This window comes from Ambystoma mexicanum, chromosome 12 (genome assembly GCF_040938575.1).
Source record: "Ambystoma mexicanum isolate Mex_15411 chromosome 12, UKY_AmexF1_1, whole genome shotgun sequence".
Lineage (NCBI taxonomy): Eukaryota > Metazoa > Chordata > Amphibia > Caudata > Ambystomatidae > Ambystoma > Ambystoma mexicanum.
In genome coordinates, this window is record NC_090936.1 from 981,282,799 (window position 1) to 981,297,729 (window position 14,931).

A 14,931-nucleotide genomic window follows, 5' to 3' on the forward strand; every position below is an offset into this window, starting at 1 on the left:
GCTTCACGAGCAGTCCTATAATGCCGACTTTCACCTTTTCAAGGATGGCAGTTGTCAGATTTATCTCAGCATCATGCTTGATCTTCCTTCTTTTTGGAGTAGTTGCCCCATATCAAGACACGCTCTTATGTTGGTCTTCTCCCTCCTCGTTGCTTGACCTTACCTCTGCCGACTTCTGAATCTTATCTTTGCACTGGCAGGCTAGCTCCCCATATTTCTCCATTTCACTATTCATATGAAACTTTGGTTTCTGCCTCTCTGTTCCCTCCTTTCTTTCATGTGTCACACCTTCTTTGTTCTGTTGCCCTGCCCCCTTTTCTGTCTCTGCTTTGCTGATCCCTTTTACCTTTCCCCCTCCCTTTGTCTGCCTCTGCACTCCCTCTTCCTATCCTACCTCCCTTTTCTCTCTCATCACTGTTTATTCATTCTTCCTCTGTAACCTATCCTTTTTTCCATCTCCTTTTCTATAATTTCCTACACTCCCCTTTTCATTCTCTTCCCTTCTGAGCGATTTCAGTCCCTCTTTAGATGTCTTTTATGCCGTGGTCTCCCCACAGCCACTCAAAGCATTTTCTTCCTGCATTGATCTCATTAAATGTGGTGTTAATTAGCACCTCACTTTCTAAATTTGCTGCTGTGCTGTGACTCACCTTCTGCATTTACCTTCTCACCCCAGCACACTCACGTCCCCCAATATGCGGGTGAACAATATGCTGGAAAGTCTCCCCGAGGACCCTACGGAGATGCCTTGATGGAGTTTGATGGCTCAGTGGGCAAGCTGAAAAATGCTCTACAGGAGCTGGGGGTAGAGAACAACACCCTTCTGTTCTTTACATCTGACAATGGGTGAGTTGGAGCGAGATGGAACCTTGGCTGCTACCGTGGCCCTGTCAAGAACCTGCTTTTCGTAGATTTTGTTTCCTGCCTCTTTAGATAAACTGTTGCTACGTGTTCCTTAACTTTATAATTCACTTCATAATCCTATTGTGTCAACTAGTTCAAGAATTAATCTGGTTGAAAACACATCCCCTTCTAGGGTGTTCAATACTTTGAGACATTTGAATGTCTCTCGTAAATCATACACCCCTCAATTTCCCTAGGGTACACAGTTTGAGTCAGCATAACCAATTAGTACATTTGAGGACTGTTCATCTAAATGGGAGTTACTTACACAGCCAGTGGCTACCCTGAGAGACTGTTGTGGTTTGGGGGTCTCGAGGACCAGAACGGAGATGCTTGTTCTTGAATCAATACTTGGAAGAGTGGGTAGTACATCATTTAAGAAGATATTTATAATCAGTCTTCAGATTTATGGCTGGATTAATAGTACCACGATGGGTGAGAGGTGTAAATAAAACCTACACTCACATTGCAGCAACATTTCTTCAGTCAAGAACACTGGACAACTCGTCCACATACCCCTGATTGCTTTCTGCCATACTGCCAATTTTTTCACTATGATACCGCACTCAAGAAGGTTTGATCCATGTTAATAAAAGAATAGGTGAGGTTTTAGGGGACTGGGGTACAGTTAGGCAAAGTATGAAGTAACAGTTATTATTATTAGTAAATTTATTGAGCGCGGATCTAGCTTCGAGAAGCAAAAGAGCGATTTACAGAGGTCTACAACAGTACAGATAAATAACAGAGCTCCACTTAGTGGCAACAACAGAAAAGATATATAGTGAGAGGTAGGATACAGAGGGGGACAGAGGAGGGGGTACAGTTGTACCCGTGGGTGGGGAGGAGACGGGCGGGCAGCATTTAGCAAGTCAGGTGGCTCAAGGGGCGAGGTGATAGCCTAGGCGTTGCGAAGGAGCGACTCCTTGATGAGCTGGGTCTTGATTTCTTTTCTGAATTTTAGTAGCGTGGGGGCGAGTCTGATGCCGCCAATGGGGAGGTTGCATAGTCTTGGGGCGTAGGCAGAGAGGGCTTGTTTTCTGGTCCTTTACTTTTTGCAGCAGCAGATTTCAAGTCTGCACTTCTCCTGGCTTCTGGTGATGCGCTGTCTGCCGGAGATGGAGAGTTTCTCCGCAGGGTAGCTGGGTGACCTGAGGGCGACTGTCTTATAGTTGATGCATGAGGACTTGAAGCTGAATCGTGCATGCAGTGGGAGCCAGTGAAGGTCGATGAGGGCCGGGGTGATGTGGTCGTATCTGCGTAGACCCTTGATGAGGCGTGCAGCTGCGTGTAGGACACTCTCGGCGGCACCACAGAGGATGAAGGGAGGCCTTGGAGGAGCGTATTGCCCCCATCCAGGTGGGAAAGGACCAGTGCTTAAACAGTGGATCTAAAGCTGCCCGCAGGGAGGAAGGGCTTGATTTTTCGCAGGTGTGAGAGCTGATACCAAGCTGCCTGAATCAGAAAATATGGTGGCCACAGCAAAATGTGAGTTAAGACCGTTCCACTATCTTTTTTATATATGTCTGTACCTATATTTGTGAAGGCTACTGCCAGTAAAGTTATGCATGACTTGAGGTACCTTTGTAGGTCAAGAAGTAGTCAACCGGCAGGTAAAGCAGACTGTCCAAGCAGGTACTGTAGAACAATAATCCATGTTCTTATGAATGCAACAGACCCCTAGGGACACGCATTAAAAAATTGCTGCTTAACCCGACTCCCTAACAGACTCACTTCTTCAGGGTTTGCCACCGCACTTCCTGTTTTCTGACTGTCATTTACAACCCTTCGCTCCTGGAAACTGGTGATTAAAGTACCAATTTTTAAAAAGGGGACCATCGCTGATCCAGCATACTGTAGACCTATTTCACTGCTGGATGCAGCAAGTACACGTTTTGGGAGTGTAATGCACAGCAGACTCATGATTTGGGTTTATGATTCCAAAACTCTGTCGGGAATCCATACGGTTTAAAAATAAAAGGGTAGGAGCAGAAGAGCAGATTATGAATTTAATATTAAATATTCCAAGTACAATGCTACATGTGGGTCACTAACATACGGAGCACTTAAGGACCTCTCAAGTGTTTTTGACTCTCTGAATAGGAATTTATTGTGGGATCTAGTATAGAGCCAAGACATTGCAAGCGCTTTGTTGAAAGCTTTATTCACAGTCCAAATCAGGTATGGCCTTTCAGGAGATTTCCCTGCATGGGAGTAAGGCCTGGGTATGTTCTTGTCCCCTTACTCTTTTTTATATATTTGTTTTATTAGTCAAATTAATAATGTATACGTTGTTTGAGATCCCTTTTCCACAATTGTTTACAATTTGTTTATTAACATTTATTTAGTTGTGCTTGGTGACACTACAAAATCTACAGTACATATAAATCACACAGCTTCAACACTTTAACAATTCCGGTGTACTCACAAATGACTCACGTGACGGCTATACTGCCTTTGTCTGATTCTGAATCCTTCCCACTGTGATCACAGAGGCATTGCCGGAAGTCCATACAGATATCTTTTGGTCTACTCCTAGCATGGACTAGAGTCCCATAAACCTCTTCTGCATCATTGGCCCAAGTTACATAATGGAACCGTTCATCAACCGTTGGTGGCTGATGCATATTCCAACTCACCGATATATGTTTTTTGGCAAGCAGCAGACCCAGGTTCAGGAATCTATGCTTCTCCTCTGCCATTTTACCAGGAAAGCCTAGAACACACACGTGGGAGGGTAAAGGCAGCTGCTGTCCAATCACATCCTGCAGTATAGCGCACCCTCGCTCCCAGTACTGGGACAGATGTGGTCGGGTATGTAACATGTGTAATAGGTCTTCCTCACTTCCTGCACATTTGCCCGTACAACCTGTACCAAATAACCGAACCTTGGCGGGAAAATAGTGTAACCTATTTACAATCATAAATTGAATGGGGCGAAAGTTATACGATATCTTTTTAGTTAAACTGAAAATGTCTAACCACTACTTCTCGGAGAATACCATGTGGAAATCCTGTTCCCACTTTGCCTTATTATCCGGGCCCCTGTAGCGAGTAGATGCCTGTACAGTATTGAGATGCTTTTAGCCTTGTTCCCAGCTATGGCCTCATGTATATATGACTCCCGTGAGTTGATATTTGGCTCGTTGACGAAGCATGACCACTTAGATTGAAAAGCAGACCTCATTGTCCAGTAATACATAGTCTGTAGCGGTGAATCTCCAACATACTCCTTGAAATCTTCCCCAGTAATGAACGGCCTTTGCACGTACCTCACAGCAGTAACATCCACCATCCTCCAACTCTTTTCAATCGAAGGGTCTACTGCTGGCACTAGGTGTTGTAACCCCCAAATAGGAGCCTGCCTATCGTACGTAGAGTCTATACCCTGCATCCTATGGAGTGTTGTCCAAGCTAAGGGGCTCACAGGTTTGTACATGGCCCCGTGTAGGATAGTTTGTGAGGGGGTTCCACCTGCTGCTCTCTTTTCTAAATGAACATGTAGTGGGGGATAACCAGATTCCTCCCAATATGTTGCGTACAGCCCCTGTGCAGCCAGGTAGTACAATTCAAAGTGAGGCACATGTAACCCCCCCTTCTGCCCACGGGTAGATTAACGATAACCATCCCAAGCGAACCCCTCGGTTACTCCATCCTATGGAGTCTTGTCCAAGCTAAGGGGCTCACAGGTTTGTACATGGCCCCGTATAGGATAGTTTGTGAGGGGGTTCCACCTGCTGCTCTCTTTTCTAAATGAACATGTAGTGGGGGATAACCAAATTCCTCCCAATATGTTGCGTACAGCCCCTGTGCAGCCAGGTAGTACAATTCAAAGTGAGGCACATGTAACCCCCCCTTCTGCCCACGGGTGGATTAACGATAACCATCCCAAGCGAACCCCTCGGTTACTCCAGACAAATTATGTACATATTGCCTGTATCACTTTCAACACCACTCTACCCGGCCATGCTGGTGTATTATGGAACATATACAACAGTTCCGGGAGAACTATCATTTTGATCAATGAAAGCCGACCCATCATTGACATTGGGATTTTCCCCCAGTTTGGCAGCTTAATTCCTATTTGTGATATGTATGAAGCATATTTCAACACTATTGTCTCAGCCTGTGGTTTTTGTACCGCTATGCCCAGATATTTCAATGAGGTCTTCACAATTTTTAGCCATTGTGCTTCCTCTTTTGTAAGGACAACATCCGTCAAGGGAAACATTTCAAATGTATCTCTATTGAGATGTAAACCTGAGAATCTCACAAAATCTTCTACCATTCTTAACACAGCCACACTGTTCACTGGGGGATTTTGTGTATACACCAATCCCTCTGCATCATCCATAAGGCTGTCTAGGGCCAGGAGCCACACTATCGGCAACTCGCTGTCACTAAATACTCTCCTTCCAGATCCCTACGATCTTCCGGCTGCTACTTTCTGCTGGTCAAACGCTTCTCTAAGCAGAGAGCTGTGGTTGATCCCTTTCCTCGGCTGGCTCCCTCCTTTGAAACAGTCCCAATCCCTCACTTCATCTTGAGCCTAATCTCCTCAAGTTCTGCAAGCATCTCAAGACTTTCCTTTTCTCCTCTTCCTTTCCTCTCTCCCTCCCGTGCTAATCCCCCACAGTCATTGAGATTAGCAGACCAGGCCCTTAAAAGTCCTATTATGGTTCTGGCCTTCTGCCCAATCGCTTACAGCATCCGCCCCCGTCACTTGCCTTTGGCCCATACTGGCATGTGGTGTTCCTCAGGTCTGCACTCATTGATTGGCAGATGACCTCCCTCTTACCAGATGGTCACTGCCTTGCACTTACCTATTGCCACTGCAATTGGCACTCTGGCACTTTCCCCACAGGGGGGCCCCTCCACCACTTACCCCCACCCCCGTCCCCCCTCTCTCTCTGCACTTGCCCGCTCTGAATATCACAAGGCCTAGTACGACCACTGTTGTTATTTGTTTTTCATTGTCATTTTAATCCATCGTCATGTTTTGTTCCCTTGTTCTCTTCCCTTCTGCCTTGTGGCTCTTTGAAACACTATTCTAGCTGTATAAGCGCCTTATAAATGCCCAATAAATAAATATATTGTCTACATAAAGTGATATTAATATCAGGGGCGCACCCAGTCAGAGAACACACCATTGTGCCGCTGTCTCGTAAGGTCTGGTAGTGGCTCAATAGCCAAGGCAAATAACAGTGGGGACAGCGGGCAAACCTGCCTCGTTCCACCTTGCAGCTTGATGACTTCTGACCGAGTCCTGTTCGTGCTTACTCTAACGATCGGTGCCGCATATAGCAGTTTCAACCATGAAATAAATCTAGGCCCGTGCCCATCATTCCCCAGTACTTGGAAGAGATACAGCCAGTGCACTGTATCAAATGCTTTCTGCATGTCCAAGGAAATAGCAACTGCACGAGAGTCTGGTGCAACCAGGGACATCACATTGTATTGTTTCCTCACAATGATCGCTGCAGCCCTCCTGGGTATAAACCCAGACTGATCTTTGTGGATTAAATGAGGCATCAAAAAGCGGGCGGTACGAGGCGCAGTAGTTAGAAGCCTTTCCAGGTTCAGAAAATAATGTTATCATGGCCTCCCTGACTGTCTCAGGGAGTTACCGGTACCTAGAGCTTCCTCCCACATCTAGAACAGATATAGGATCAATGTGTCTTGGAATTTCTTATTCAATTCTGCAACTAACCCATGCGTCCCTGGCGCCTGACCATTTGATAATCCCATGATTTCCTCCTTGCTCTCTACCACAGTCAGTGGAGTCTCAAGAGCTTCTGCTGCATCCCTGGACAGTAGTGACATCAGTATTTTATCTATGTACCCTCCAATGTCATCCTCAGATGCATCCTCTTTAGGCTGGTGTAGCACTGTGTAAAAGGCATGGATCACAGCATTTATGTCACTGTCCGTATATTCCCTTTCTCCTGATCTATATAAGTTATAGGGGTCTTGCCTGCTCCCCGCCTCACCAATCATGCCACCAGATGCCCTGGCCTGTCAGCTTCCCCGTACCTGCGTGCCAGGGCTTGCCTATGCAAAAATCTGACCTCCCTTTGTGCCAGGTCATAGAAACAATCCAGCGGAAGTTTTGTCTCAACTAACGTGTCAGGTGTAGGGTCCTATTCATAGTGGTCCTGCAGAACTTTCAATCTCATTTTCACTGTACTGAGTTTATGCCTGATGGATTTTAAGAACCGGAATTCGGTCTGCCATAGCCGTAGCCACGGTCGAAACCGAGCTTGAATTCTCAGAGAAAAACAGTGTAATACTCTCCTGCAAGTTGGGTGTAAAGGCTAGGTCATACAATGCCTCTAACTTGAATCTCCATGGGGGCCCATTCCCCCCTCCGAGGACCAATTTAACTCTATCAGCAAGGGGGGGTGGTCAGAAAGATTCCTCGGGTGTATTACACAATCTGAGAGCATTGACTCCGAGAGGCACAATAGATTAATATGGGACTACTATGCACTGCTGAATAAAAGGTGTGTTCTTGACTCTCCCTGTGCCGCACCCTCCATACATCCACCATGCCCTGCTCTCGCACCCCCTCTGCTAATGTGCAAGCCGCCTTCTCCTACGTGGGCCCACATTGGACCTGTGAAGTGTCACATCCATTATGGTGTTAAAGTCCTCTACCTGTAAAATATCGGTCATGGAGAACCCTGCCAGCCCGATCCAGGACGTCCGAGTAGAAATTCGGAACATCAAAGTTTGGGGCCATAGCTTAAGTAGAAAAACCTCCTTCTTGCATAAAAAAACATGAACTACAACACAACGCCTGTGCACATCCATGGTGGACTGCAGGCATGTAAACGGCAATGCTTTATGTATTATGATCATGACTCCATGGGCCTTAGTGGAATATGAGGTGTAATACCGCTGCTTGCCCCAGTTCGGTGCTAGCTTTTGGGCCACCAGCTCCACAAGGTGCGCCTCTTGAAGGAAAAGTACCCTAACACCCAGGCATTTACCTGTGCAACAATCTTCCTGGACTTTATACAGTTGGCTTGCCCCCTTACATTCCAGCTCAGCGGTTTTGAGGTTGCACATTCCAAACGTGTCCCCTCCATATTAAACCAAATTCGATACATGTGTGACTAACTTCGCATATTTTACCCCACACCAAAATGTTATATGCCACCAAGTCTTTTTAAACTGTAAAGCCCAACTGTACCCCGTAGAGCCCATCCACACCCTCACTGCCCTCCCGCAACTCCCACATCTCTCTCCCCCAACAACTGGTTTGCATTCGCAGCGGGGCAAACCGTTGCCACTCATGGCACTTTTAACAGCAATTTATCTTATTTCTCAAATTAGTAAATTCAGCCACATTACATCTTTCGTGCATTGCCATTTACCAATATTTCAAAATATCCATTGACCCTGCATGCAACAATAGCCCTTTCAACTCTTGCACGCCCCCACAAGGGATGACCCCATGTCTGGAACTGGAACCTTGGCGTCAATAAACTTAACAGCTTCTTCCGGCACCATAAAAACGTACAGCTTGTCCTTGAACTGAGTGTGCAGTCTGTTCGGGTAAAGCGTTGCATACTGTATGTGGCGCTCACAAAGTAGTTTCTTCGCACCCTTAAATTGACAGCATTCTTGCACGACTGATATTGAAAAGTTGAAAATAAACTGATTACTTGGGATATCAATCACAATTTCGGTTTGTCTTGCGCCAACTTCAACAGGAGATCTCTCTCATTGTAGCCTAAGATTTTGGCAATAATCGGTCGTCGAATTGCCCCGAAACCCAAACCGGGTCGGTTGAAACTCGGTTTGGGTTTCGGGGCGAGCACTCTATGTGCCCTCTCGACAGCAACGAAGAGAGACAAAGATGGGTTATCCAGCATTTGCCTGAGTAGAGTTTGGACTGCCTGCTCCATGTTGCCAGACAAGGCATCCTCTGTGACCCCCACTATCTGCACATTATTTCTGCGGGACCTGAATTCCATGTCTTCACACTTGGATTTGACATGCTACACTGCTTTCACCAGGGTACTCACAGTGGTTTGTAGCTCATGCACTGTGTCTTATGTTGCACCAATTCTCTCTTCCGCCTCATTAATGTGCTGGACTTCTTGGCAAGTTGTGCCCAGATGGTGGTGACATTAACTATGATATTGTCTAGTTTCTCATGTACAGCTGCAAACCCCTTCTGCAAAGTTTCTAGCATGCTCTGCATTTCTGTGGACTCAGGCATCGGCTGCGGCCCCGTTGGAGAAGATTCCACCGGTGAATCTCCCTATCACATTGAGGGGTCAGTCTTGGTGAATCTGTCCATGCTGCCAGTTTTCTTACCGCCCCTGGTGCCCCTGGTCATGCTGTAGCCCTATAAAATGGCAGAAAGGTGTCAATCCTGCGCTATGTTGGGCATGAGTTATCTAATTCCTAGGCCCTGCTCAGATACTCTCACACTCTTATCACCAGCCGCCCATGTCTCTATCAGGGTGCACTCTGCACCACTGTCCTGTGTTCTCTGAGCCATGCTGCCAGCCTAATGGCTCCCTCCTTCCAGGTATATAATACACTCTGAGACAGGCCCACCGAGTCGAGGCACCATGCTGTGCATGTTCAACCCTGATCACAACCCAGGTATATGTAACATAGGGGGCCCAGTAGTACTCAGCTCATTCTCTTCCTTGATATAGCAATAGCAGGTGCTACTCTGGAGATCAGACGAGAAGAAGCCATTGCTGTGCACTCAGCGCTACACTGTCTTGACACCCAGCTCCCAGGCAAGATCAGAAAGTACATACACGAGGGGGCCTCTTCTCAACGTTAAGGTCTGCAGTAAGGTGTACTCTCTCACCTCAGGCTCACGGTCGCCGCCAACTCCGACACTGCAGGGCCATCTCAACTGCAAATGCTAATTTCCCTAGGGCAAGTCACAGCCACTCCCCCGTCATGGCCCATGCCGTCGCCAGAGCCGCCCCGATAAGACTAATCCGATCGACAATGACAGCCTGCGCATGCCGCGTTAGGCCTTGCACCGAATAGAGGAGATCGGAAAGTGGGCACTGCTTGAGTTTGTAAAGTTTTATCCTTTTAATAAATTCTTTATAAAGATTCAAGGCGTCATCCAATAGATGTGACATACACTTCATCACAAAGAATATGTTGCAGGCAGGGATTGCTCAGTGAGTCTCTCACCGAGCTTGGAGACGTCTGGTATGTAGTGAATACTACTTTGAAATTTTTTTAAGAGTCAACCTCGTCAGGTTGAGGAACTAGTGATCTTCATATAAATTCAGACTTCCAAGTGCTCAAGATCATTTTATTTAAAGTTCATTAGCAGAGGCCCGAACCGATGCATTTCAGACATTTTGTCCTTCTTCAGAGCGGGCTCTAAAACACATGAACAAATATGAGGTTATCTCACCTCTATTCGCAATAAACTCAGTATTTTGTTACATAATTGGAAATGTGTAGGTTTTACACTATTAATCACCAAAGACTGAATTTCAAAGTAGTATTCACTACATACCAGGCGTCTCCAAGCTCGGTGAGAGACTCACTGAGCAATCCTTGCTTGCACCGAATAGATTCAGCTCCTCTCTGCATGGCTCCCTTGTGGCAGCCCTCCTCACTGGAGACTGCCAGGCCTCACGACCTGCTTTGGACCCTCTTTGCACTCAAGCAATGCCAGCAAAACGGAGTTGTTACCGCAGACTCCAACTCCACCTTCTCACGCCAGGGGCTGTCATTTCTTACTACTTCCTATCCTTGAAGGTTGAATTCAATTAAGGATTATGCGCCGATGAACAGAGGTTTGGAGCTGAGCAGCCATCTTGCTTTGCTGCTCCACAGCACCCCCTTACTCTTTAATGTTTATATCAACTTTTTGAAGAATTACTTAAAACAATGTTCTAGATGTTCCTACACTGGGTTGTTTTCTATCTCCTGTATATACACGGACAAAGCAGTCCTACTAGCCAGGATCCCAAAGGTGCTCCAAAATGTGATAGGCTTGTTCGCCGATCTTATGGTTTTCAAGGGCTTCTACATTAATAAAGGAAAGACCAAGATCATGGATATGGGGACTAAGAAAGCATAATTTAGTCCAGTTGTATGCAAAAGTGAAAGGCTCCAATGGGTCGAGAGTTACGACTATTGGGTGTTTCTATAGTAAAAAGAAATTAAATGGTTCAATCAAGTGGCTAAAATTGCTCTGTGCATGAAACAGGGTAATGTCGCTCTCTTTCGTTTTGCATCTTAAATGGGAATATCGTGTTCAGTCATTAATTAAGGCCTATCAAGACAAGACAATCAGACTGGCATTTTATGGCGCAGGAATCTGGGGCAGTACAGATTTGCAGCTTGGCTGTAGTGGGAAGGACCTTTTTGCAGAGCATTCTGAAGGTGCCCAAGTCGAGTCCCTCGTTTATTCTTCATGAAAAACCTGGGATGCCACATATTGAAGACCGCCTGAAAATAGTACCAGTTATATTATGGTAGGAAATGTGGAAATGCCTGTAACCAGAATTATTTTCCCGATATAATAGAAAATTATGCAGATGGAAGAGTTTTGCTTGAAGAAACGCACAATCAGACACGAGTGCCCATTAAAAAGTACATTGTTCCCTGAATCTTATTTAAATTAAATAAAGCCTATTTTTTTACGTGTAATTCTGACGAAATTCTGATTTAATATATTGTCATTAAATGGTGCCAAAGCAGCCTGGAAGGACTTTAGCAGTGCCAGGGTATTTGTTGCACTTTTTTGTCCGAAATACACTGCATGCAACGCGCAGTCCCACAGATCATTAAAAAATATGGTCTTAGACAGTATCAATCTGCTCTCTTGTTTTCATTGTTTGAATGAGCTTTTAGTGTTTTTTGCAGTTGGAAAATATGTATGAGTGTAATGAAAGATTACTCACCCCAGACTTTCATCTGTTATTTGTGTGTTGTACTTTATTATATATATTCTATTTATAGATTATTCATTTTTTACATATATGAATGTTATTTTCAAATTTAGTACATTTCTTAAAAAAATTAATTTCATGAAAAAAAGTATAGATTGATTAATTTATTTATATATTTGTGTGCATGGCTTAAAAACAGACCATACACGTATTACAATTACAAATTCATCTATACTTAATATGGTGTTAATCCCCCGCTCAGGCTGATAATTTACCCTGCCGGGCCGTTATCCTCCATTCCAGCAATGCGAGTGGTGTCCTGTTGTATGAAGGAAAATCCTTTTCCAAGACAGCCGCCATGGAAAGGGAAGCCATCTTCCCTTTCCATGAAGGCCAGGAAGGCCTGCGGGAACAAGGGGAAGGAGCGTATATGGTGCAAAATAAGGTAAGTAGGAGGCTGAAAAATAAATAAAGGGACGGAGGGTGGGGGTAAGATGGCGGTCGAGGAGCCAGCCACCAGGAGGCATGGAACACAGTCTTGTACCAGCGGTTCAAGTGCGCGTTCCTAGACATCCGACTGGCTGTCTACCTCGCCAGGGTGCTAATACATATTAATTAAGTTAGCAATCTCCAAAACATGCATCAATGTACAAAATTTAAAACATTAAAACAAAATCCAAACTGTAGAAGCGCAAGTCCTTTCCCCTCCTCCCTTTACATGAATTTCAACAGCAGATGCTTTCCTTTTAGTTACTTAAGGCCCTTTAGATATAGAATCAATTCTTATTAAAAAACGCATAATTGCATAGGTCAACCTTAAAGAATTTCCTGGGATGATTCTGGTCCAAAGGTTTTCCCTTAAATCAAACGAATGGTTACATATAAAATCACCAAAGCATATGATATGTCAATTCATTAAAACAGGGCATAACATAACCACATGCCTCACAACGAAGTCTGCAGGAAGGATCAACATCCACCCTCTGCACATGAATTCTCTACTCTATATTTTATGCGTCTTTATCAAATAGAATCGATATCACATTACCATATTCCTCAAAAAGGGCAAAGGGGATTTTATCATATATCTACTTATTTCACTCAATTTCTTTTGCTGCATGGCTATATTAGATAACAATTTAAAAGAGTTGATGCTATTGCACGTCTCACACCCGTCCTAATTTCTCAATATTTCTTTTTGCTCTACCCCATTCTTCCATAATGCATTCCAAGGGTACTCCTTTACTAGCGCATAATGTTCCACATTTTCCAAGCATGCTTAAGTTATGCCATACAGTATTTCATAAAGAGAATCACGGGGAGGCCATTGAAAATGTCAACATATATGAACTTCCTCCATAGAGCATGGACATTAAGAGAGTTTAACTCTAAATCAAAGCAGATCACTGCAGCTAGGAAACATTATAGGAGACCCAATCAGATCGCCAAATTAAGCCTTTAATTTTAGAGAAGCCGTATCCCAACAGTTCGTGATAAGGGACTACCTTCCCTTCATAGACTGTAACCAGTGAGGTTACTGAAAATGTCCCATATCTTTCCAGGTTTTTTTATTTATGCATGCAACTGCCAGGCGTTTCTTTTCAGACAATCCATCAACCAAATGCGATTTGCCCGTGTAAAAATCATACAATTCAAATATTGAAATTCATTCACAATTTCAATAGTTTTCCCCTGCAACCGACACTGATGGATCAATCTCTTAATTTTGGCTCCCGCAAATTGTATGATCTTGGTCTAAGACGTGTTTTTGACCAGATTATTCTCCTGCATGTAATGCTGAAAAGCAATTTATAATCTTTGCAATCCAATTGTCGATGTGTCTAGTAAGATTACATCATCCGCATAAGTGAGCCAATCCATGTTTACTCTGTTTACCCTAGGGGAAATATATTTGGCCCCTGAGAGAGCCTTTCCCATGTCCACAGTACAGAGACTTGTCTCAATAAGTGCTGAAACATGGCCTAGTGAATTTGGTCAGACTTGCAACTTAGTACCTGAATGTAATTTGATCAGAATACTTGATGGTATTACCCAAATTGACATTTTGCAATTGACCTTTTACACAATTGACCTATTTATAGTGGTCCTAATTGACCTTTTGCACAATTGACCTTTACATTATTTTAGTTATTTTATATATGTATTGGGTTGGTTTTGGATTATAAATAATATAAGGGGATTGGGTGGGGGTTGCAGGGGATTTTGGATAGGGTGGGGGGTTGCAGGGTGTTTCCCCCGCATATATGTCTTAATTGAACTTCTAAATTAGGTCAATTCTGCCGAGGTCTATTCTCCTGAGGTCAATTGTGAAAAGGTCAATTAGTATACAACCTACTTGATAAGTGATTGGGGAGCCTCCACTCATAATTGTGCCATAATTTCTCTTTATTAACTTTGTCAAAGGCCAACGAGTAGTCTATCATGGCCATATATAATGGCCTTGACAACTTTCTAGCTGACTGTTGTATTTCATCAATTATGTAACCACATTGCATGGTTTCAATGCCTTTGTGAAACCCAGGTTAATTAACTAATTGATTGATTATTGAAGTCACAAGAATCCCCTCTCCCCATCCCAATTCCAAATCTCATCCATTTGGGACTGCACTGCTATTGGGGTTTGTGCCTCCCACTCGAACATTGTAAGAGTCCTCAGTAAGCTTACACATTTTGACTTAGGGTGCCAGTGTGCAGCACATCCGATGCATGTATTGACTCCTGGTGTTTGACCCGGCATCTGGGACAACTGCTCAATGCTCTGTGATGAAGTTGGCAGGTAGTCTGGTATTACTGTTTCAGCCAGAAAAAATGCCCAATCACGATTTTGGCTGCAGCTAACATTGGCTGGCAAACCCTATTTCCAAGTGTGGCCCATGCGTTCCACTTAAACATGCGTCTATCCCCTGCCATTTTGCATGCCCTCGGGGCAACAATCCTCCATTTTCTCCTGCATGCAAACAGAACCACTTGACACAAGTACAACACAATGGCAATATAAATATTGTGACCATTTATCCGCCACACTAGGGTTGAGAGGATAAACTACAGATATTGTTTAGTTGCTTTAGTGACATTTCCATCTCCATTAACCACCCTCCTCATTCAGTGGATT

At 44.4% G+C, this 14,931-nt stretch overlaps 1 protein-coding gene across 1 annotated transcript in view; it reads left to right on the plus strand.

Moving 5' to 3' along the window:
• LOC138514162 (arylsulfatase A-like) overlaps positions 1 to 14,931 on the plus strand; it is a 204,220-nt gene that overhangs the window by 57,270 nt on the left and 132,019 nt on the right. Inside the window, exon 4 of the mRNA XM_069629469.1 lies at positions 677 to 846. Within this exon, the coding sequence (XP_069485570.1) occupies positions 677 to 846 (170 nt within the window). The remainder of the gene's footprint in view (positions 1 to 676; positions 847 to 14,931) is intronic.